Raw genomic sequence first — 26,358 nt, 5'->3', positions numbered from 1 at the left:
TGACTGGCCTTACCAGAGGATTCCACCCTATTAACTGCCTAAGCCTGTCAGGAGGCAAATGGAACCTACCACCAGATGAGCAGTTTACTAAACCCATGTTAGCACGCAGAAACCCAGGACTAGCCTGGGGACTGGGAATGTGGAAGAGCATAAAAGCCTGTCTGGACCTTGGAGGCTATAGCATCTCACTTGGGCTATTTGACAGCCCTGTCCTTGCAGTAATTCCTAGGCCAACATGTGGGGCTTGAATGTCACTTGATCTTTAGTTGGCAGGCTTGGAAAGTGAGTGGTTTGGCATAACTTAACAGATGGTCCCTGTGTCGTTTATTCTCAGAGAATCCACCTGGAAAATTAGAAGACAGCTTTTGTTGATGGTTGACTAGAACTCTCTCCAATAAAATTAATAATCCAGCACGTTCTGTTCCATCAATACCAACTAGAAATATTTCTTGAGATGTTCTTCAATATTCCTTTATCTGCCGTGACCAAAGTTTAAAGGAGTTTGCCTACAGCCAAATCCATCAGGGCTTCTCCTCATTCGCTCTGTCTGTCCTCTGTCCCACATGGACTGCCTCTCAGGGCCAGGACAAGGGTGAACCAAATGAGGCACTTGTCTGGACAGCAGCAAAGTATAAGAGGGCACCAAAAATTCAGTAATCTATAAAAATAATATATCAATGCAATATTTTTAAAAAAATCAACATTTTGATATTTTGTTCATCATGGATTTTTTGAATTAACTTTTATTTTTAAAAATATGGCATTAAATTTTATTTGTCTCTATTTTTGAGTTTTTTGATGCCCCTTAAATTTGCCCCTTGGGCAAGAGCCCCAGTCGCCTTACTCTGTCACCCATGCTTGGCTCCTTGTAGTGCCTTTCATTGACACCAAATGCCTGCAGTAACAAAGCTGGGCTCTGACCCATGAATGAACAAGCATGACAGCTTGCAGGAGTGGAGAAATTATCTTTTCGCTCACCATGAAAGACTGTGGAGGGGCTGTGGAAGATTTCTGTCTGCAGGGAACCTTTGCATAAAAGCACAAGTTGAAAGGAACAGCCATTTACACTAAACCTTCACTGGGCCAGCCACTTGCTTTCCAGAAAGCATTTCTTGCATAATGTCTGAATTAAATCTCCCCTTCACAGTTGGGAGGCATGAGTTAAAAGCCCACTTGGCAGCAGAAAAATATAGCTATGTTTGGTCCAGGTTACAGTTACTGAGGGAACCATAACTTTGATTTGTTCAACCAGTGTAAATGTAAATCCTTACGTGAAATGTGTTAAGCAAGGAAGAAAGTGTTCTGTGTTTGAAGATGCTTTTGATCCACAGCTCTGTCTATAGCATCCCAACTGTCATATACAACCTAGGGGCAGCAGCTAGTGACTGAACAAGGAAAGTTTTCAGAAAACAATCAAGGAGTTCTGGGATGGACATTTTCTCAGGGAGATTTCAGGCAACATTCATCTTAGAGATAAACGCAATTCATTTAGCAACCCAGATTAGAAAATAAAATGTTTAATTTCAGCAGTTTCTCCAAGCAATGCAACATGCTAAAGTTATCTTTGGCTCTCCATCTATTACCTTTTCTTCTACCTGGAATCCAAACTCAACTTAGCTTTTCTCTCCAATCACATTTCCTACTATTTTCAGCCAGCATTCTGGTAAGACCGGACTCTGGGTCTTCCTCCAGGCCTTCATGTTCTTTCTTCTTTGTCCTTCACCTGTTTCCTCTATCTGGAATGAACTCTTTTTCTTCCTTTTGCTTGTCTAGTTGTCCAGTTGGTGGTTCTCAGCCTGAATCTAGTCCACAGATATATTTTGTTTGGCTTGCCAAATTATTTAATAAAAGCCACAGACCCCCCACTTCCTGTTGTGCTTCTAAGATGACTGGCTTCTCATGTTTATGTTATCTGCGTCACCCTACAAGCATCTGAATTGTGGACTTCTAAGAGCCAAACCTTGCCTTTCCTAATAGACCCAACCCAATTTCCTCTTGCATTAAGAAATCATCACAGATTCTGTTTGCCCTGTCTTAGTCACTTTCTCTGCTGCATTTTGACAACTTTTGGCTTTACTGTAGAATTTAGCACTTAATTATGTGCAGTTTTACACTTATTCTTATCATGTTATGCTTGTCTGGTTTACCATTGAAAGAGGACTCGTACTTTTTTTTGTTATTTCTCTCTTTAACAAATGCATTGTCTTTCTATTTCACAGCTCACTAAACATTAACTGAGCACCCACTTTGTCAGGCACCATTCTAGGCATTGGGGATGGCAAAATGATAAAGACAAAATGCTCTTTCATTCAGAACTACCTCTAAGACATTATTCTCCAATACTCCCCAACATTGGCCTCAGTGGTCTATTCATTATTTCACAGCCCACCTTGTTTTATGCCTTTCTCCACGATGAACACTCCTCCCACTGCCATGATGAATTCTCCCCAGATATCGAAATTATAGCTGTCTTTTGAAGCTGGGGTCAACTTCACTGATCTCTGATCCACCTAGCCATTCCACAGTCATATGTCCATCCTAGTCTCTTAAAATTTTTACATAGCCTACCATTTACTGGAATTACTCTTATATGGATATCTGATATCTGGTTTACAGACTCTCCAAGGATAGGGTTGATCCAGTCTTATATTTCTTCTATATTTCTACACTTTTTGGGCACAGTGCCGAATTCCAAGCAGATTACTCAATAATTAATCTTTGTGGTTTGATTGATCCTCCCATCTCAATTGCTATACTTTCTAGAAATATATGCTGATGCTAATCTTATTTTTTATACTCAGCAGAAGCTAATAAGAAAGGTAAATCTGCTGCTGTTGCATTAAAGCATCATATAAAAAGCAGGTACCAACTTTGAGTATGGTTGTGCCCCCAACTTTGAGCTTTGTTGTGCTCCTGAATCAGTTTAGAATTCAGCACACATTTTCCCACAGAAATAATGCAGAAGAATAATGGTGGTCAGATTCCCAAGCCAGTATGTGTAAGCACATTTAACCTATGGTATAATTGAATTCTGAGCAGAGTAGAGGCTCACATTTACATGTTCTCATTGTGTGTATATTTTACAAACACTGTAAGTACTTTACCTTACCTGACACTCACACATTTTGCTTCCCTTTCAGTGGTTTTCTCATCTAGACAGTAAGCCTCATGGGTGCAAGGACTGCATCTGCTTGTTCACTGCCTAACACAAAACCTGGCACAGATTGGGCAGTCAAAAAATATCTGTTGATTTTCATTGAGTTAAATTCTAGTTGAAATATGATGGGGACATACAGATGTGGATTCAGACTCCCAAATTCACCACTAGCTAGCTGTGTGCTCTTGGGGAAGTTACATAACCTCTCTCAGCATTAGTTTACCTCTCCCTAATATTTTGTTAGTCATGACTACCATGCTGATACCTAGTATGTGTTTCTTTTTTTTTTCTTTTCATTTTGCCACAGTGTAATCCCTCTGAAAAAGTTTTGCTTAATTACTGATGTCTGCTTTTTGTGCTGTATTGTCTGAGGCAGTGGTGATGAGAAAGGTGATATTTGGTATCAAAGCCTTTCAACAGCTTTTGAGAAAATAGGAGTTCTATTTCCAGCCCTAGTTCTGACATTCTGTGATCTGAGGCAGGTCACTCAAATATATCTGTGGAAGAGTGGTGATAGATTTCAGTGATTTTCAAGCTTTTCCACCTAAGTATCTCTAACTTCAGGTGAGTGAATATAAACTCTCATTGTTCTGGGGGTGGAACCCAAAGGTAGAATGTACTTTTGAATTCAGTCTTATATTTTATCTTAATTATTCATGTGTACTTTATATTCTAATTCATGATAGATCCATGTTTTAAAGATATTACTGTTACCTGTGAGTCACACATTCATGAATGCCTGTTTTAAGCCAAACACTGTCAGGCACCTTAAATACAGAAGTTAATTTTTAACATAATTCTGTAAGTAAGCTGTTATCTAATGTCTATGTTACTAATGAGCAAACAGGCTTACAGAAGTTGAAATAAATAGATTTAGGCTACCTAACAAGTTAGTGGCAGAGCCAGAATTCAATCTGTCTAAATCTAGACCTTTTCCCTATACCACCTTAAAGGGTAAGTAAAAACAGAGCCTTCCCTTTGGCCAAAAAGTATGATAATAAAAATGTTTATGTCATGTTAACTGGAAAAAGCAGAACACAAATTGCATGCTGCATACAGATTTTGCATGCACAAGGACTTGAACACATTATAGAATAATAAGTTAGATATGTTGCAGGGCTGGACTTATGGGTATATTATGTCATTTTTGTTTCTGATAATGTTTGTTAAATAGTGAATTTTTAAAATTAAATGTATGATGTGAGGCAATAAAAGAGGTAGTTGATTTTGTTAGGCAATGTAAGTTATCCTATATATTTTTGTGAGGGATTGAAAATGTAAAAATGAAGGCAAGGCTGGTATTGTTTATGTCTTCCTCTGGCTTGGCAAGTGTCACTGTGACTGTGGGTAGGTAATAAAGGGCAGATATGCCTCAAAGAAACTCATGGACAGGCACTAGAAATCTGATAAGCAGGGTCTGAAAGCAACCTCTGTGAAAAGTGGAGTATTTTTTTTTTTTCTGTGAAAAGAGCCTGTCTTTAGGGAGCAGAGGGAATGCTTTCATATCTAGGGGAAAGGAATGACACAATTCAGGGAAGGTTGGAGAGGAGTAGTTATAATTTTCCAAAATACCCCCAGAATACTAATTATTTATCTACTTGAAACTTACTCTGGAAGACAAGTTACAACACCACATCCTCTTGGTTATAGGGTAAAAAGTGGAAGAAGAAAAGAGAGAGTACATGTAAGAAAAAGAAAGAACATCACTAGTATCTGCTTTTTGAGAATAGATAACTTAGAACATGTATTATTTTGCATTATTATCTGAATTGATAAGATATAAAATAAATCTAGTCAGCATAATTCACCCATTTTTTTTATCCTTCCATCCATCTATTCAACCATCCATCCATCCATTGACACATTCATTTCACATATTTATACATGTGCTTAGTGCTTCCACTGTGTCAGGTGAATGCTACACTTTGGAAACTCAAAATTGAAAGATGTGGCACCTTAGTTCCAGGAAATATTGAATAGGTTTTGTCGGAACTCAAAAAGTACAGCAACCAATCCTACTTAAGATGAGGTGGGGGTTTAAAGAGGTTGAATGGGAAAGGCTTCCCAAAGGTGATGATTGAGCTGGTTTTTTTGTTTGTTTGTTTTGTTTTGTTTTTTGACCGTGGAGTAGGAGATTGACAGGTGACCAGGGAGAGAAGAGCATCTTAAACACAGGCAAAAACCCATCTGGTTACTCACTGTGGGAGGGGTGAACTGGCTACAGATGATTGGAATGGCTGGGTTAGTGCCTGGAAGAAAAAAACCTCACCAGACTCAAAGGACTGAACTTCCTCAAGGAATGGCCCACAGTCCAAGCCTAAGATGTGGTGAACTCTGTTTCATGAAGACATTATAATAATGGGACTATCATAATCAGAATTCTAGGGAGCAGGTAGGAATCCAAGACTCAGTGTGAGGGTGAAACTTGACACAGGCCAAGGGAAAGGGGTTGGAAGAATATTAAGGGTTCATTATGTGTTAATAGGCTATGCTTTTTTAAAAAAATATTTTATTTATTTATTAGAGAGAGAGAGAGACATAACGAGAGCAGGAACACAAGCAGGGGGAGTGGGAGAGGGAGAAGCAGGCTTCCTGCTTAGCAGGGAGCCCAGTGCGGGGCTCGATCCCAGGACCCTGGAATCATGACCTGAGCTGAAGGCAGATGCTTAATGACTGAACCACCCAGGTGCCCCAATAGGCTATACTCTTATTAGAGAAACCACTCTTGTTATAAAGCCATACTTATTATAGCAAAGAGCATATCAGGTGTATATTTTTTCCTGCTAGTTCTGACAGCACCTCCCTCAGGACATCTTCCCAGATTCCCCTAGATTGGGTTATTTGTCTTTTTTCTGAGTTTAGTCAGCACTTTGTGTTAGCACTTTCTGTTATGGTCCACTCTTCACTGAGTGGTTCTTCCCTGCCAATTGACTATTACTTCTTAAAAGCAGGGACTGGGCTTTCTCTGTCCTTGAATCCCCAGCACTCAGGACAGAGCATGGCATCTAGTGAGTCAGTGGTACTCAGTTCTGGCTGTATATCAGAATTACATGGAGAACTTTTAAAAAACAGCAATGCCTGACCTTAGCCCTGGAGATTTAGAGTTAGTCTGGGGTAGAACCTAGGCATGAAAATATTTATATATTTAGAAAATCCCCAGGTTATTCTAGAAATGCAGCGATGGTTACGAACTACTAAAGTAGATGCTCAAGGAATGTTTCTGGAGGTTTGAATGATAATGAATGCCACCCTGGCTATCTCATTTTTGTAGGATGGAAGTTTGGGGTGGAGCAGCAACTCAATGTTTAGGCAGCTTCCCAAGATTCTAAATTCATTCCAGACCTAAGAACACTGTGAGCAGAATACTACTCTAGATACTACATGCTTATTGGAAAGAAACTCTTAATGTACTTCTAGGAATAAACAAATGGATCTGGTTCAAGATGAGTTGGCTATACTAACCACTTAGGTTGGGCTGTCACTGGCTAAGAATATAAAGGGGCTGAACATTCAGAAGAAAGGCTTTCCTGTTTGCAGCTGGTCAAGGAAAAATCAGAGCTATGGATTATAAGTGGTGGCCCTGAGTGTATTATGGAGACTGGGAAATAAAAGTGGCCATCTTCTTTTCACCTGGAAAAACCACAAGAAACCATAGATCAAAATTGGAAAATTTATAATAAATCAGAAAATAAACTGGTTCTCCCTCTTCCAAATTTATTGTGAGTATATAGGTTGGTCACAGAGAGATAGTAGGAAAAGAGGGAACACATAGCCTAAACTTCCCAAAATGAGTTGGGTGGGGATGATAGTAAATATAGTGAAATAAATTACACATGCTTTATGAATATTTAAAGCAGAGACACACACTGCGGTAAATTAGGGGAGCTAGAGGGACAGAGAGAGATATATATAGAGGGAGAGTGTGTATGTGAGAGAGAGAGAGAGAAGGAGAGATTGAGACTTCATACTTCTCAAGATGAGGAGAACTGCCCTAGTTCTAGAAGGCAGTGATTTTATGAGCACCATGGAGAGATGCACAGTCTCTATTGCTTGTTCTGAGGTGAGATTCTGGGGAGGGTTTTAATTATATCTAATCTGAGCTGAAAAAACAGCATTAATGTATGTGTAACTGCATACATAGATCAGAGGATTCACATTCATTCCTCAGATTTATTGCTCTTTTCTGGTCAGCTCTCTTACATTTTAGATTGGCCTACTTTCTCCATAATTTCCCAGCAAAGAAAAAGAGGTTGGAGGGTAAGATTTTAAAGTCTCATGTTGATGGTAATTTTTCTAAAGTTTCTGGTGTGATCAATTCCTAAGCACACTTGTCAATGAAAGTGGGCTCTGAGCTCTGGCTGAGGCATAGGATAGTGGGGGGAGGGGGTGTTTCATGAGATCTGTCTCTGAACTTAGTTTTGTGCCTCCCTGAATTGGGAGGGGTTCTTGGGGAGAGATTCCATTTTATATTAAAAAAGAGGACAATAGAATTTAGATATGGGGAGATCCTACTGAGGAAACTAGATCAATCATTACTGAATGAGCTGTCTGATGTCTATGTTCTTTCTCTGGAGGATGGCTGAGTGATTAGGGGTATTTTCACTGTAGGAAGGAGGGTAGAAGATTGTGTATATTTTTTGATTCCTCTTTTCTCCTGTCCAAAAACCACTTAGTCATTTGTGTGGGGTCAAGCTGTGTTGCCAGTACAGTTGAGGAAGTCCATGCCCAGAAACTTCCAGATTCTCCATTCTGATTCCATCCCCTCATCTAAGAATCTCTCCTTAACTCTCTACAAGTTACCTGACACTTCATATTGGTTTTTCTAATTAATTAATTAAATGAAATTGATGTGGTGATTACCTGTTGTATGTCAGGTATTTGCTCTAAGCATTGAATCTAAGTAATAACATAGATTTAATCCCTTTCCTCAAGGAATTCGGGGATGATGCACAATCTATTATTCAACAGTGAAACAGGGTCAGGTTGGAGTGGATATGTTATGACCCTTAACTCAGATGGGTTTACACTCTAATGTTTTAATGCTTTCAATCAGGGCTATGTTTGAACAGGAGAGAATTAGTTTTAAGTCAAAGAGTGACATTCTATCCATGGAATTTCAAATATCAATAAACTGTTGGAGATGTATTTGAGAGATCATTTGGGGTGGGGGAGAATCATATTGATCTCTACAGGCAACTTCTCTGCCTGTGGCTGAAGCCGTCCTGGCATTAGGGATGAAGTGTGGTGATAAAGCAAAGACATAAAGCGAAAGGAAACAAAGGAAACAGAAGAGAAATGGTAGGCTGCCAACGAGGGGACAGAGAGGAGGGCAGTAATGGAGGGAGGGAGGAAGCTCATTGGGCAGCCCTCACATGGAGAGATGGAAGCCACATTTTGAATGGCTTTCAGGATAAATAGTAGCAAAAGTTTTCACCACAAGGGAATTTTCACCCACCATTTCTTAAGAATTTTTTTTAAAAGATTTTATTTATTTATCTGAGAGAGAGAATGAGAGAGAGAGAGTACATGAGAGGGGGGAAGGTCAGAGGGAGAAGCAGACTCTCTGCCGAGCAGGGAGCCTGATGCGGGACTCGATCCCAGGACTCCAGGATCATGAAGGCAGTGGCTTAACCAACTGAGCCACCCAGGCACCCTTCACCCACCATTTCTTATTGGATGCATGGTTTAAAATACATGGTCTCCCAAACAAGAAGCATGTATTAAACATTAAATGATGTGTTTACTCATTTTATTTTATTTTTTATTTTTATAAAGATTTTGTTTATTTATTTGAGAGAGCGAGAATAAGAGAGAGAGAGAGAGAGAGAGCACATGAGAGGGGGGAGGGTCAGAGGGAGAAGCAGGGAGCCCAATGCGGGACTCAATCCCAGGACTCCAGGATCATGACCTGAGCCGAAGGCAGTTGCTCAACCAACTGAGCCACGCAGGCACCCTGTGCTTACTCATTTTAAAAAAAGTAGTAATATATTAGCACCATTCTGAATTTTCTGACCAGTAGAGTTAAATAGGGTGCTTATCTGGAGTTCATTTTGTTCTTATGCAAACAAAAAATCTTGACATTGTAATTAATAAGCCCATGTGGTAATATTGGAGATGTGTAAGTATTGATTTTTTTGAAATATTACAAAAATGTTAATTTTTTAATTTTTTTGAAATATTACAAAAAGTTCACAGACCTCCATTTCTACAATGGAAATCTTAAAGGAGCCCATTGCTGCAGGGCCATTTGGACATATATTTTATTTGTTACATTTAGATATTGTAAACAATATAAAATTGCTAAAATACCTGTGTACACAACATGTAAGCCTGGAGACAAGAAGCCATCCATGCATTCTAATCCATCCCCATCACTTACAATTCTGTGACTTAGGACAAGTTACATAAACCTCTGAATTACCTCATTTGTAACATAGGGAGAACTAGTGTAGCAGATTGATAAGATTATTCTGTGAACTAAATGAGATGGTGCATATAAAATACTATTATTATAGTAAATGGCATATATGAAGTGTTCAATAAATATTGAATGGTAATGATAATTAGAATGAATCTTATTTTATATCTTAAGGTGGGGTAATACTTGTCTCCAGTGTTTTCCCAAGACACACTGAAATTATAAATACAAAGCACACAGTTCATTGCCTGGCATATAGTAAGAATTCAACAATTCTTTGTGTTCAACAATTAGTTGTGTTCTTTATGCACTTCTCCTTGTACAATCTCATAGACTCCTCCTTTTTTGAATAAACACGGAAGTAGAGCATCTCCAAGGTACATCTTCATAAGTGCCTCCAACCAGTCTCCATTCATCAGTGCTGAGATGTTAGACCTACAGACCTTGGAAGGCTTAATTTTTCTCTCTCTAGGTTGCAGGTTGGAGGTTCCAGTGCATTTTAATAAAAGTCTCCACAAAGCAACTTACAGGATCTGAATAAAAGCAGCATTTCTCTCTAAGCACAATGAGATTTTTTGTTGTTGTTGGAGGTGATGGTTTTTAGTATCACCTTTTTTTTCCCCCCCTGGTTGCTTTAAGTAGATTTTTTCCCCTACCTTCTAGGAAATGGAAGTTAAAAGCATTTGATAAATGGAATAAAACATTTCATAGTTGAAGCTTTTAAAAAGTGTTAACCCGTGTTACTTTGTAGAGCTCTTTTGTCAGCTTAGTAACACTGACAACATCACTCCAGCTTATGAGCATCAGGGTTTCATGGCAGCCCCAGCATGGGGTGGGAGCTTTCAGGGAGGGGAAGGGCCCTCCAGCCTCAGCAGAGGGCTGCCTGCAGCACACTGTAGTCCCTGCTGTGTATCCACTCAGTCCCTGTGAGTATGATTCCTTGGGTGTATAGACTGACTTTCTTTTCTAATTGGGAAATAGTTCTATTTTATTTATTATCATACATAATATATATTATATATTATATGCATAATATATAATATAATACATAATATATATACATAATATTATAAAAATTTCTAACAAACCACAGTAAGTAAAATTATCCATTTAACCTCACATCTCTTCTTACCTCTGCTTGGGAGTACCATTATTAATGGTTTGCCATACATTTTTACAGACTTCTGGGACATAGAAAAGGATTTTTTCAAAAACATAAGTGGGCTTATTCATGGTGCTCCATAGTCTCTTTTTACTGAGTGTATTAAAGGTATCTTTCCAGATCAAGGCACATCTACCCTCTCCTACTCCATTGTATGGATAAGCTGTCATTTATATATATTATTATCCCAGATTTGAGAACATTTATCTTGCTTGCTGCATTTGGATATTAAAAACAATACAATATGCTATAAGCAGCTGTGCACACAAATGTTTGCCTTATTGTTTACTTTGGACAAATTTGCAGAATGCTTTATCATCTACAAAGTGCTGCTGTATCTATTCATTTCTGTGATCCTAAAAGATGGAGTTAGGGGCAGTTATAAGCCTGGACTCTAAAGCACCATCACCTCTTAGCAACACCACCATGCTTCAGAAAGAGCCCCAAATTAGACAAAACAGCTTGGGGTCAGGCATAGGCACTTAGGAATGGATAATGCCTGGGCAAGTTACTAAACCTCTCTGATCCTCATTTTTCATCTGGGACTTCATTGGTGTTAAAAAAAAAAGTAAAATTATAGATGTCACATCTATATGCACAGTTTCTGGCATATGATATGGCCTCAAGATTGGTAATATCAGTGTCAGATTAGAACCCACATCTTTTCCTCTTTATTCTATCTTTCTGCTACCAACTCAAGCTCTCCTCTCCTTGAGAAGGCTGATTTATGGTGCAGAGACACTTATGACCACATGAAGGCATTGCTTAAGTCCAACCTGGGAAATGGGGGACACCCAGTGGGTAGAAGAGGCAGAGATGATGGGGAGTGACAAAGCCCCATGCTGAACTTTACTGACCCCCAGCTTCCACTTCTCTGAGTTCCTGGCTGCCTCTGTTGCTTGCTTCGCACAATGAGGTGTTGTGCAGTTAGAATCAAGTCTTTCAAGGATGGAGACTCGTTCAAACAAGAGGAAAGAAGACAGTGCTAAACCTAGAACTTGAGAAAATCACATTGCCTCAAGGGGCTATAGAAAGGTGACTCTGCTTTAGATGGTACTGTTAACTATCTTTTGAAACCTAGGATATTTTCTTTCTAGGTAAATGTTTGTGGCGCCTTTGAGATAAGAAGGAAGTTTAAAAGACCTCTTACATAGAAACACAGAGCAGAGAAAAATAGTAGTAGCCATAGATTGTAGTTGTTTCCATGGTCAGAAAATGCATTATTTCTTTTTGGTTAAAAAAAAAAGTCTTTGGATTTAACTCTGTAGTTGTGACCTTGAGATCTTTATCTTAGTACTAAAAAGATCTAAAGACAAAACAGGTGGAGGAGCTGAGATTGTCCTGGGCATGAACACAAGGACCAAGACTGCTTGTGTGCTGGAGTGGAGAAAACAGTTGGCCAGGCATTGCTCAAGAGAACTGGTTTTTCATTCTTGCTTTGATGACTATTTGTCACTGGTCACATGACTCCTCCCCCCCCTTCTTAATGCTAAAGTTTTCTTTTCTGTAAAACTAGGGGTTGTACTAGAACTCTTTTCAAAACCAAAATCACACATTGCACAATCACATTTTTTTTTGTTGTTATTTAGCATTATCACATGAACTTGTAATATTTGGAATGAAATCAGCTCACTTATAAACGTTTAAACATGAAAATTTGGTGTAGAATCCCCTATAAAAATGATACCTTAAACATAGTCACATAGTTTGCTCCCTCTTGAAAACCTACCGAAATGAAAGTAAAGGGAGTTTTCTAAAGGAAGGTAGATACCATACGGTAAAGGAATAAATGACTTAGCAGACCCAGGAAAGGCAATTCATAAGCCAGCAGTGGGGAAAGCTGAGAACTCATACAATCTAAAGCAAAGATTCCCTCAAAGTTTCAGGAACTGGTAGTACCAGGTACCCCTGGAGGTGGGATGAACAAGAGGAGCTTTAACAAGGAGAACCAGTTGCAAGTGTGTTTAAGAAGCAGCCTGACTCCATGGAGCAGGGTCGCTGGAGGTTTATTCTATAAAGATAAAACAGAGGGCTGGACTAGGAAACACTCAGCAAAATCGAAGTCAGTGATGACATACTCAAAACAAGTTATCAATCAAAGTATGCATACTGGAAGCAGAAGCCTCTGGCACTTTTGTCCCCCTCAGCTCCTGGGATGCTGCAGTTGGGGCTTAACCCTTCAGACAAGAGAGCAGAAAATACTAGTCTGTGGAATCTAAGCAGTGCAAGAAGAAAGACACGTATATATGGGTATTTGAGGCTCTCCGACTAATGGTCCCAACCAGATCACCCTACAGTGAAGCTCACAGACCACAAGCTCTACTCACATGCTCAGAGTTGGCAGCCAGCCTTTGAGTTACCCAGACTGAAATATGAACATACCATCACCCATTCCAGAGCACAAAGAAAAACTTGAACTCTTAAAAGAGAGTGCAAAACAAGCAAACAGAAGAGAAGCAACTTGGAGGAAAGAGCGACTTTGTGGGGCAAAGCAAACTTAAAAATGGAGAGAATTTTGAAAAATAAAAGAAGCAGTCATGAATCAGAGAAAATATAGTATAAAGAAGTTTAAAGAACTAAAAAGAATTTCTGATTTTTTTCCCCAAATCGCTTTTTTTTTCCTTTTCCTTTTAGGGAATGAAAAGTTGTACAAGAGATGGGAACTTGTCATAGTTTACAAAATATTTTAAACACTGAATATTGGTCAGGCCAGAATTGTGATCTGACTGTATGGGAGAGAGAAACATGGGAAGGATGCTGGTGCCCGATGCGGGGGCAGAGGAGAGTGAAGCCGTGTTGTTTTCGGAGTGGGGATAACAGCAGAAAGAGAAAAAAAAGTTTAAAAAAGGCATCATGCAGGCATATTATTGGCAACATGGTTATAAATACCCAAACAATAACTACCTCAGCTGAAAGAAGTGAAGAGTTTCATCCAGCAAGGGGAACAGGAAGGTCTGCTGTTTTGTTGTGGTTATTTTGTTTTATTAGTGAACCTTGGAGGACGTTTTTAAACTTTGTAGATTTGTAACTTTGATAAAAAGAAGCAAAATTTTATATCACCATCTGTTAAATGGTCAGTATCACCTGTATAAATGTGGATTTCTCCAATGGTTAAAAAGTATCTTATGTGATTAGATAGTGAGCACATGTCAAAAGTTTTTACTGAACACATAGGAAACAAGCTGCACAAGGAGAGAACTGGTTCAAAAGGATTTAGGGTTATTGATTTTTTGTTGGAGAAGAGATGCTTATATACAATTTTCCTTAGATATAAAACAAAATTTCTACAGATCAAGAGAACTATATAGCCTTTAGCAAGCCAGCAAATAATATAACAAAATAAAATAAAATAACCCCTTTGTCATTTTTCTACAAGTTAACCTCTAACATTTTTTCTACAAGTTAACCTCTAACTTGACAGGGCTGTAACATTTCTGGTTTCTAGTAAGTTGTGGATGATTAATCAAGCAAAGTTACAATTCTGGAGAGAGCAAGGGGACCACCCCCTCTCCCTCCCCAGGCAAGTTGGGCTGATCACAAGGCTTTATTAAAAAATCACGTATCCTGATTTTGCTTTATTTCCAAGTTTTTGATCTTTTTCCTAAACACTTGTCATAAATATAACTTTAGAAATTCTAACTAGATGTTGTTATCAAGTTCTAACTAGATGCTGTTGCGCACTGTTTGCTCTAACCTGAGGATTTCTCTGTTTTAAAAAAGAGCTTTGCATGAAATAGAGATGTTAGCACCAAGGGGAGATTTTTCTACTTGATATCAAAACAAGGGTTGAAAGCAAAATGAAAAAAGAGGACACCTTTTGCATAATTTGATTCAATGTTAGGAAATGTATTAATACTTAAAATCATCTCATGTGTGGTATGTTCTATTATTATTCTGGAAACACTGTGGGAGATTAGTTGTTCTAAATTGCATTCCACAAAGTCCTAGGGCTGGGCATAGGGCCTAAAGTGAAACATGAGGCACCCCTTCACCCTCTTCCAGCTTTCCTTCCACTATGTTATATATTGGGTTTATGGATAAGATTTCACTTAAAGAAAGGACTCCAAGTTCCATCCAGATATCAGAGCCTATAATTATTAAAAAAAAGAAAAATCTCTCCTATTTGCATTGTGTTTAGGTTGGATGGATTCATTTCTTTGCAAGGCCCGTAAGGGGAAGACTGACTTTGTCTTTTCAATTATAAGCCACTGTTTAGTTTGAGCTCAAAAGACACTTTCCTAGAGATTCCCTTCACTTGCCTGGCCCTGGAGCAATTAACAGTAGGTGATTTGTGACTACATTTTTACTGCTTAGCACAGGTTTATCATCTTGAAAGTTTTCCATTTGCATATATACTATACATTTTTTTTGGGTGACATTTTGATATCATCCAGACTTTAGATTATGTATTGCCTTGTAATGCACTTTCTGCTACGTGTGGAGAATCTGTCAGCCCAGGCGGAATGCTGCTGCAGACCCAGGGGAATACCACTTACTGGGGGCTTATTATGTGCCAACCCCTAGTATCAAGGGATTTACCTGCATTACTTTATTTATTCCTCAAACCAGTACTTTGAGGTTTCTAGTGTTTGCCACATTTCATAAATAAACTGAAACTCAGAGAAGAAACTCAAGAGTAATTTGCCCAAGGTCACCCAGCTCAAATGAGCAGAACTGAGATTCATACTCAAGTCTGTCTGATCCCAAAACACTCTGCTACACAACCTCCCATATTGGGAGCTTTCAGAGTGAATGAATTGAACTTGACAGTTTTCCACTTTTAAATACCAAACTTCCTGAGCAGTCTAATTGCTGCTCTTTGGGCTAAGATGAAATGGCTATTTAAAAAAAGCAAGGAACAGGAGGTCAAGAGAAAAGGGGTTTTATTATCTCTCTTGGTAAAGGAAGAGATGTAATCCTGGAAAAAAAATAACATCAAATGGAAACCATTATATAAATTTGCAGTGGGCCTAGGTTGACAAAACTACAAAAGAATACGGAGAAGATAAGGGAGTCATGAATACACAGCACTGAAGATTTTCTAAAAGGGAAGGAAAAGATCAGAAGTCACTGAAGGCAGTTAGAAGTTGGCTCAATTGAAGTCAGGGTCTATGTATCTTGACAGATAGGAAGAGGCTGGCAAGGCCCCAAAGCAGCAACCAGAGATCTGTGTTCCTCTTCCAGTCTGCTTGTGTGTCTGGGTGAGGGGCAGTCTCCGTAGCCAGATTGCTGGATTTGAATCCTTTTTCTCTTTCTAGCTGGGTGACTCTGGACAAGTTACTTAACCTCTCTGGGCTGCAGTTTCTACATGTGAACAATAGAGATTATAACATTGCTCATCTTATTGTGAGATGAGGTAAAGCATTTGGCAAGGTGCCAGGTATTTAGTAAGCACTCACACATGTTAGCATTATGGTTCTTACCATAGACATCACAGTCACATAATGTACAAGATAGGAGATTGTAAGTCAGTGAAAAGGCTTGAAGGAATAAAGGAGAAGGAAGTCAGGAGAGAGGTTGACCTGTAGCTGAGAAGTGAAGGGATATGTTCTTTCCCCTAGCCCAGAGCAGATGTGGGGAAAGGGCTGGATGGTGGTGGGAGAGCTCACCTTGCAAGAGCTTGAGGTCTGGCAGGATCTAACAGAGCATGAGAACGGGTTTATGTGAAATATATGCTGTGATGGAAGTCTTGCTGGTAGCTCCACAGGGCTAGAGAGTCAGGGGTTATAGCCAAAGTGCAGAAGAAGCAACTGTGGGGCAGAAAGAGGAAGCAAGCTCTGGGTTATTCATCTTTGGATGACAGTAGTCACTGAGAGCCCACTGGGAGGGGAGGGGGCTTTTTAATAAGCACATTTTCTTTCTTTCTTTCCCTCTTTCGTTCGTTCGTTCTTTCTTTCTTTCTTTTTCCTTTCTTTTCTTTCTTTCTTTTCTTCTTTCTTTCTCTCTCTCTCTTTCTTTTTCTTCCTTCCTTCCTTTCTTTCTCTCTTTCTTTCTTTCTCTCTTTCTCTCTCTCTTTCTTTCTTTCTTTCTTTCTTTCTTTCTTTCTCTCTCTCTCTCTTTCTTTCTCTCTCTCTTTCTTTCTTTCTTTCTTTCTTTCTTTCTTTCTTTCTTTCTTTCTTTCTTTCTTTCTTTCTTTCTCTCTTTCTTTCTCTCTTTCTTTCTTTCTCTCTCTCTCTCTTTTCTTCCTCCCCCAACTCTGAGTCTATTTTCCTTTCACTGGTTACATTAAGAGACAAACTACAGTTGAGTTGAATGCAGCAAAGTTTAATGAGGTGCTTATGAATGAGTATGAGTAGTTACCCACTTTTTTAGCCACTGTTTCTTAAGCATTTTGTTTATGTCAGGCTTTGCCTGGGTCCTGGAGATACAGGCTGTTCCCAAATTCCAGCTTCCATTTCTAGAGCTTCACAGTGCATTGTGTCATGGTTTTCAGCCATCAGAATAACCCGCATAAAATTCAGAAGTTACTGATGCCCAGGCTAGTTCTCAGACCCACAGAATCTCCTACTGTGTAATTAGGCAAGTGCATTGTCCCAGAATTACATGTGTCACTTTTAAGTCCACATCAACCTTGAAAGACTAGTGAGAGAATCTTCCATAGTTTGTAGATGACGAAATTAAAGCTCAGGGAGGTTAAGTTATAAGTGAGAGCACACAGCTGGTAAGGGCAGAGCTGGAACTCAGACCTAGAGCTGCTGATCTTAAAATCCCAAGGCCTAAACTATGGAAAGAGCCAAGATGTCCTTCGACAGATGAATGTATAAAGAAGATGTGGTGTACACACACACACACACACACACAGGAATATTATGCAGCCATCAAAAGGAATGAACTCTTGCCATTTGCATCGACATAGATGGAACTGGAAGGTATTATGCTGAGCGAAATAAGTTAATCAGAGAAAGACATGTATTATATGGTCTCAATGATACGAGGAATTCTTAATCTCGGGAAACAAACTGAGGGTTGCTAGAGTGGTGGGGGGTGGCAGGGATGGGGTGGCTGGGTGATAGACATTGGGGAGGGTATGTGCTATGGTGAGCATTGTGAATTGTGTAAGACTGTTGAGTCACAGACCTGTACCGCTGAAACAAATAATACATTATATGTTAAAACAAAGAAGAAGATAGTAGGAAGGGAAAAATGAAGGGGGGGAATCGGAGGGGGAGACGAACCATGAGAGACTATGGACTCTGAGAAACAAACTGAGGGTTCTAGAGGGGAGAGGGGTGGGGGGATGGGTTAGCCTGGTGATGGGTATTAAAGAGGGCATGTACAAAATGGAGCACTGGGTGTTATATGCAAACAATGAATCATGGAACACAACATCAAAAACTAATGATGATTAGTATGGTGATTAACATAACATAATAAAATTTAAAAAAAAACCCCAAGGACTTTGCACTTGGCCATGACCACCCTCCCAGATATGCATAGATGAAACTCTGTGCCTTACGAGTATGTCTCAAAAGGATTTGAGAATGTAGTGAATCTGCATTGTAAACATTCCTGAAACCCTTACACATGGTGGCAAATGCTCAAAAAGCATCGCTTAAGTTCTACCCAAGGTTCAGTGACTTGTATTGAAAGTGGGTAGCACCCTACAAATGTTACAACAACTCACCATGGATTTTCCCCAAGATAGATAACGCAGCTTCTACTGTATAAGCTCTCCCATGGTTATAGTTTCCATCACATAAGCCCAGTCCTGGACTCCAGGAACATTTCCTCCTCTATTTGTCCCTTAAGCTCAGTGTTGATAGTGACATCCTTCTATTGCTAATCCCTAGGTTATTTTGTTTTGTGACTCAGCTTTTTTATCACCCATTTAACCAATTTCCTGCAGTAAATTCCCTCCTTATTCCAAGTTAGATTCTGACTGTTACACCAATGAAGAAACCAATATTCAGAGAAGTAGCCAATAGCATAATAATTCTGCAGTTAGTATTCTAAAACAACAGTTTCTGATTCCAGAGTTAAACTCTTAATCTCTGCCTTATATTTAGTAAAATTTAGTGAAATTTAGTGAAATTCCTGGTGCCAGTGCCAGGTGGTGATGGCCATGGGGATATGATGATAACGACTATATTGATGATGATGGTGGTACTGGTGTTGGCACTGGTGGTGGAGATCTGGGTGATCACTGTGTCTGACTGCTGTTGTATGTCCTTTGGAAGAGATGTGCAGATAAATGTCTGGTTGTCACACAGATGTCTCTGATTGTGTTCCAGGCCTTCACCTACCACCACATCCAAGAAATCATGGTCCAGCTTCTTCGAACAGTGAACCGGATGGTCATCACGATGGGACGGGATCATCTTCTGATTGTGAGTAGATCTCTTCCTCTTGTCAAACATTTCAAACTGCTCAGGGTCAAGGAATGGATTTTCTGGAACACCAGGTCATGTTGAACACCTAGCACCAATCGCTACTTTGTTTTGGAGTGCAACGGTTAGATTTTTCTTGTCTGAGTTGGGATAACATGAGAGTTAACTCAAAGTTGATGAAACAAAACAAGACTTAAGACTTGTCCACCCTGTTGAGTGTATCAATGGGGATGGAATGTCACTGGTAAAGATGGAAGACTAAAGAAGATTTTGCAAGTGGGCCGGGCAGAATGTTCCGCTTTCACATCTACCAGGAGCCTTTTCTTTTGGACTAGAGTCAAGCAATGCCCTGTCTCAGGGTCCTGTGAACTTGGTTTTCTAAGTGGATTCACTGTATGTTAACTCTGCCCACAGACATTAGTTAATTCAAGTCACTGCTAAGTTTGGGGTTACTCTTTTGTATGAAGGCTGTATTCTAAAGATTAGGAGATTCCTGCCTCATAGTCAGATTATTTTCCCTCTACAGACAGAGCCCATCTCTAACTCTTTAACCTTTGCCCGTCTTGCTTTAAACCATGGGCCAAAAATGATTCTTACAAGGGCCAGTCACCAACGTAAATGAGTATGTTCGACTACTGCTCAAACTCACTATTGATTTCCCATCTCACTCAAAATAAAATCCAAACTATTGCTAGGGCCTGAAGGGCCCTCTGCCCCTTGTCTCTTACACCTAAAACATGATTGTATTTACTGTTGCCTAAGCTTGACCTATCTCCGCCTCAGTTCTGAGGGCTTGTTTCCTCATGTAAATCTGATCTTGACTTAGGTGTCACCTAATTAGAGAGGCTTCCCTGTCCTGATTACCCTGTCTTTAATACCCAGCACCTCACCATCCTCCTTCCATCTCTGCACCTTACTTCTTTATGTTTCTTAGAACTTATCACCACCTGAAAAATATATATATAGCCTTTGATTGATTGATTGTCTGGCTCTGCTTGTGAGAAAATGAGCTCCAGAATGTAAGGATTTCATCTGTTGCATCCATTTGTATTTCCAAACCCTACAATAATGCCCTGCATATAGTATGTACTTGATAACTATTTGTTGAATGAATGAGCAAATGAACGAATGAATGAAGTGTGCCAGACAGGGACTCTAATGTTTAATGAGGACAAGTGCTTCTCAGCTGTGATTTCACACCATGTGGAATTGGGCCATACAGTTGCCAGAACTCCCAACTTCTCAAGAGAAACTGAAAATGTGAAATTTCCTGATATTTAAGTGTTGGCAGCTAATAAAAAATATATTTATAAACATTCTCTGAGCCCCAGACAGCTGGATTCAGCTTTCAGGAAGCCAGTTTGGGATCTCAGCTAGGTTTGGGATGTTGATTGTTCATACGCTATAGTCCTACTTTATGGATACAGAACATAAGGTGCTGAGATTATTTTAAAAGTAGCTGGGCAAGGATTTGATCCTGAGAAGCAGCGGAGTGTAACAATTTTCTTTAGACCCATTTGGTTCTGTTTAGTCATGTCAATACATGTTTACTTAATGTATACTGTGTGCATTTAAAGCAGTGGCGACATCCATAGAGAGTGCCAGCAGGTCAGGTGCTCCCGCCTTCCTGGGGTAGATAGCCATGTAAATTGGTCTTTGTCATTTGTCTCACTTACCATCCTTCCACCTTAGAAGTATCACCATTCCTTATTCAATTACAAGCTTCCATATTGTGGTTTCCGTAACACTCCTTAGATAAGCATTTTATGACCTCCCTAATCTTTATTCCCTTTCTTTGGAGTCAGACCTAAAGATGATCAATCCATTTGACTCATTCTGTGTATAGCAGGTCTTAATTCTCTGTCTCTCCTTTAGAACAGTCATCCTTTAAAACAGTCCCTGGATCATAGGAAGTGCCAAATAACTGGTGTCTTACTATTTTCTTTTCTATCTGGTACAATGCGTCTCTCTGTTCCTTTGCATTATCGACATAGGCAAGTGAGCATAGTTTGGCCCTCATTCACTATGGCCCGTTGTCTGAGCCTTTCATTTGATCCTCTCTCACCCTTCCAACACACATTCCTCATTGCTGCCGCATTAATCTTTGCCAGGACACTCCTGTACTCTGGAATGTTCTGTGGGTCCCCACTCTCTACCAAATTAAGTCATACGACCATTCTCAGCTTCTGTGATCTGGCCATAACCACATTTCTCAGCTTTTTCTTCTACTTTTCTCCATCCAGATATTCAGCCAAAATGGATGTCTGGATATTGCCCAAACATGCCTGGCACTTTCTCACTCATGCTGCTTTCTTTGTCTGGAATTCCTTAGAATGCCGTCTCAATCTGTTGAAATCCTACTTAGTCTTCAAGGTCCAGCACAAATTCATCACTTAGGATGCTGCTCAAATCTCACCAACCTGGTTGGGAACTCCCTACCTCTTCTAAATCACACAGCTCTTTTTCTTCCTTTGCTTGCTTGCTTTTAGTTTTATTGGAATGACATTTACATGCTTTAAAATTTAACCGTTGTAAGTATTCAGTTTGATGAGTTTCAATAAATGTGTAGTGGTACAACCATGACCATAACTCAGTTGCTAACACTTCCTTCATTGCCGAAAGTTCCATTTGCTGTCTGTCTGCATCCCACCCCTACCCCAGCTCTGAGCAACCACTCTTCTATTCTCTGCCTCTATAGGTTTGCCTTTTTTTGGAAATATCATGTAAGTGAAATTATACAATTCGGTGTCTATTGTGTCTGGCTTCTTTCCTTAGCATAATGGTTTTGAAGTTCATCCATATTTTAAGATATATCAGTACTTAATTCCTTTTTATTGCTGAATAGTATTACACTGTATGAATATGGCACACTTTGTTTATCCATTCTCTAGTTGCTAGACGTTTGAATTGTTTCCAACTTTTGGCTATTAGAAATGACGTTGCTCTGAATAGTCACATAAAAATTTTGTGTGAACATATTTTATTTTTTTAAAGATTTTTTAATTATTTATTTGAAAGAGAGAGAGAGCACACAAGTGGGCAGAGGGGCAGAGGCAGAGGGAGAAGCAGGCTTCCCGCTGAGCAGGGAGCCTGATGCAGGGCTTGATCCCAGGACCCTGGGATCATGACCTGAGCCGAAGGCAGATGCTCAACCGACTGAGCCACCCAGGTGCCCCAGTGTGAACATATTTTAATTTCTCTTGTGTAGAAATCTAGAAGTGGAATTGCTAGGACATATGGGAAGCATATGTCTAACTTTATAGGAAGTACCAAGCTGTTTTCCATAGTGGCCATTTTATATTCCCATAAGCAATATGAGGGTTCTAGTTTATTTACATCCTCACCAACACTTAGTATTGTCAGTCTTTTGGATTTTAACAATTTTAGTAGATTTATAACAATTCTAGTGGTGTCTCATTGTGGTTTTAATTTGCATTTCTCTGGTGACTAATGATGTTTCTGTGTACTCTCTCTCTCCTTTTCTTTCTTTCTTTCTTTTTTTTTTTTTTTTTAGACTTTTTTGTCTGTGAACTTGCCATACTAGCTCCTCCCTTATACCACAGAACTTTTAAGGCTTGGGCTTATCTATAAAATGGGGTAATAGTAGACCTTCCTCATAGAGTTCCTGTGGGAATTAAATGAAATAACATGTGAAAAGCATTTGCACATGTGTTTCTTGTACATAATATTCATTTATTTATTCATTCACTATTTTATGAGAACCTCTTATATACTCAGCATAAAGACTCAGAAATGAGTCAGGCATGGTCTGTGTCCTCAAGGAAACCATGACCTCCTTCGATAGGATGTCTCTCAAATACCTCAGACTCACTGTGTCCCAAACACAGCTCATCACCAGCCCCCTGGAGCCTGCTTCACACTCTCCCTTCATTTAGGACCCCAGTTTATGGTACTGACCTCCTAGAACTGTAGGAGCTGCCCTTGACTGCTCCCTCTTGCTCACCTGCCTGCCCTTCTAGCCTCCCACTAAATCCTGCTGTTTTCTGCGCTTCTGGCTTCAGTCCCTCCCCACCTGGCTCCCCCCACTTGCCCTCAGAGCCCCTGTGCACTCTCAGTCATTGGGCTCATTGTACTTTGTCCATTGTCAGGTGATTTTCTGTCTCTGTGCTCCAGCCTCCCTACATTCTGTGGATGCCCTTGAGGGCAGGGACCATGTTTTACTCACTCTTTTATCTTCAGCTTCCAGCAGGGTGCCTGGCGTACCATGGGTTCTCAATAAATGTTTGTTAAGCAAATGAATGAGTGAAATAATCCCCAGAAATATTGTGTTATTCCATACCTTCATGTATTTGTATATGCCTTTCTCTGGGGTTGGAATGCTTTTCCTTCTTCAAAGAATGTTTTCTCTAATTATCAGGAACCCATATCTCAGGTAGTATGGGAGCAGTATAAGGAATTGTCTGTTCATACTTTTCCTGTCCCCTGCGCTGATTCCAGGAGCCTTGCAGAGGTTCTGAGTTGCAAGCTGTGTCATCAGTCTCAGTGACTCTTGAGTTTGTTGGTGTAATTACAACAAGAGTGCTGAGTGGGGAGTACTGGAGGTGTGTTAGGAATGGGAACGTGCCTGAACTAGAAGGAAGGAATAACCAGGTTTTTCTTAAGATGTAGCTTCATTTTCATAAAATAGTCCTTTCCAGCACTTCTTAGAATAGAAATATCTCCTCCAAATTAAAGAAAATGAAGTTGGAAGGTAATTACTCAGAGGTCATGAGTCCCTGTCTTATTGCCGAAGGCCCCAATTTAATTTCAAATTGAAGTTTGACAAGAAGGAGAGAGCCCCATTCCAACCATCACTTTCAATTTTCCATATATAATTTTTATTGGTCAGTTTCCATTGCCTGGGAATATTAAACAATCAATATTTACAACAAACACCAGACATGTCTAATGCTTCTGAAATCCTGAGAGGGCCTCGAATGGATGTGGGGTGGCTGGTTGTTGGCACGTCATTATATGGGATTAAATAGTGACTTCTTTTTTTTATTTGTAGGAGCAGGAACATTATGATAAAAGGTGTTAGCTATTAAAATTACAGGAAACATAAAGGCTAGGATGGATTGCTTCTTGTGCACAGCACATTGTAATTATCATTTGCTGGAAACAACCATTCCTGATTTTTTCTGTAAATTGCTTGCCTAAAAAATGAGGTATTGATGGTGACGAATGAGCAGAAGGAAAATTTACGAAAACGAAAAGCAAAAAAACTTTTACATGACTGCTGCCCTCTCTTTTCTTTGCCAGAGTCTAATCAATCAGATATACATTTATTTACTAAAGTTACCAAGGACTTTGAGGCTGAGAAAGGCAGCATGGTTTGGTAGAAAGGACATTTTTGATAAGAGAATGGGAGAATATTTTTTTATTTGAGTATAATTAAATACAGTGTTTGTTACATTAGTTTCTGGTGTACAATACAGTGATTCAACAATTCCATACATTTCTCAGTGCTTATCAAGGTAAGTGTACTCTGAATTCCATTTATCTATTTCACCCATCCCCCTACCCACCTCCCCTCTGGCAACCACCAGTTATTCTCTGTCTTTAAGAGTGAACAGGAGAAATTTTCCATACTTGTTCTGCAGAGTTGGCTCTATGACTTTATGCCAATGTCACCCTTCTAGACTTTGGTTTCTTCTGTGCAATATTGCAAAATGAGTGCAAAATGAACTCTATCATTTTTTAGATCTTTTTCATATATCTAAGTTTTCTGATTTGGCCAATGCCTATTATCCTTTTCCGTCTTCCAAGGTCCTGAGTCAGAGACCTAAAACAGATTTTTCTTCATGGGCTAACTCTGGTGGATTGGTAATAGCGGTCTGTAGTACTGCACCGAGAAAGACTCGGAGGCTACATCTTAGCTCGGGGAAGGAATGCTGATTAGAGATGTCTGTCATAAGCATAAGCTTAGAGAACAGTGATGTATGCAAGGTACTCGCAAATATTACGTATTGACCAAAATCATTGGTGTTTTTCTGGCCCAGTCCAAAAGCTCCTGTAGAACCAGTATTCTCTTCCGCATATATCTGGTTCTTTTGAGAAGGCTGTGGTATAAGAGCAGAAGAGCAATGGAAAAACAAAACAAAACAAAACATAATAATCTGAGAACTTAACATTTTATCAGGGAATGGTTTCTATGTGCTACATGTCATATTTTATCAAATAAGCACCATGATTTTATGTGCCCATAAGAAAGAGAATCTGCTACCAATTAAACTGTGACACAGTGGCTTATCATTGCATTGATTGTAATCTTCAGAGATATTAAAAAAAAAGTTGGATTCAAAATCCCAACTGTGTGATGGAGCACATCTTTGACTCCCCATGGGTAATTATCATCACATGTCCCGTGGTTTGGGAGAATAGACTGACTGAGCCCCAGAGGATGAAAGTATCATGGCCAAAGTCACACAGCTAGTGGCAAAGTGGGATGCAAATTGGGGATGTCCAGCATCCGAGCATCTGTCTCTTGTGCTCTCCCATCGGTCTTGGAGCAGTGTGAGGAAAACTTTCCAGACTCATTTGTGGATCTGAGGGGTGTGGCTCAGGGAACATTCCCTGGCCAGTGCCTCCTGCTGCTGACTGCTCTACAGAAGGCTGTCCCCTGTATCTGGCCTCCTTAGTGCTGAGGATGGACAATCTCATAGGGAGAATCAGCCAGGGAACTTAAACATTGCCAGAAATTCTTGGAAGGTAAACAATCTGGTAATTTTGTTGAAATTGGGATCTAGCTTTTATTTCTGGTAATTAAAATAAGCCTCTGGGTGATATATTTTGGGCCTAATTACCCCGGTTTTCACAGAGGAATCTATTGAGTGATTAAATAAAGGTAAATGTAGTTGGCATCATGCCAGCTCTGGAAATTCAGAGCAGTTTGTTCAAAAAGGAAAAGAAAAACAACAACTGGAAATCATCCTACCCTCCACTGCTTCACCTCACAATAGCACTGAAGACTCCATAAAACACCTGAGTCATCCAAGAGCCAGGCTTTCAAAGCTCTAACTTCGCTTTCCAAATGGCAAATGGCCCACCCACATGACCACTCTCTGACAAACTTTGAGCTCACAGACTCCAGGATGCTTCGGCAGGGGTCATAGCATGAAAGTTAGTACCAACTCCACCCATTCCTGTCCCATGGAGAGCAGGCAGAAGGACAGTCTAGGACACGGGGGTGTGAGGTTCCAAGCCAGAACTGATTGGTTGACTCATGACCCTCACTCAGCAACCCAACACTTTGTTAACAAACAATATTTCTGATAAAACTAACACTTATTGA

The 26,358-nt window shown here is 39.7% G+C and overlaps 1 protein-coding gene across 1 annotated transcript in view; it reads left to right on the top strand.

The window, feature by feature from the left end:
• The window catches only part of DOCK2 (dedicator of cytokinesis 2), a 414,356-nt gene that overhangs the window by 167,263 nt on the left and 220,735 nt on the right, over window positions 1-26,358 (top strand). Inside the window, exon 27 of the mRNA XM_025867057.2 lies at window positions 18,969-19,064. Within this exon, the coding sequence (XP_025722842.1) occupies window positions 18,969-19,064 (96 nt within the window). The remainder of the gene's footprint in view (window positions 1-18,968; window positions 19,065-26,358) is intronic.

This window comes from Callorhinus ursinus, unplaced genomic scaffold (genome assembly GCF_003265705.2).
Source record: "Callorhinus ursinus isolate GAN/ISIS: 27379988/994484 unplaced genomic scaffold, GSC_fseal_2.0 scaffold3, whole genome shotgun sequence".
NCBI classification, from domain to species: domain Eukaryota; kingdom Metazoa; phylum Chordata; class Mammalia; order Carnivora; family Otariidae; genus Callorhinus; species Callorhinus ursinus.
This window is presented reverse-complemented; position numbering and strand designations above follow the sequence as displayed.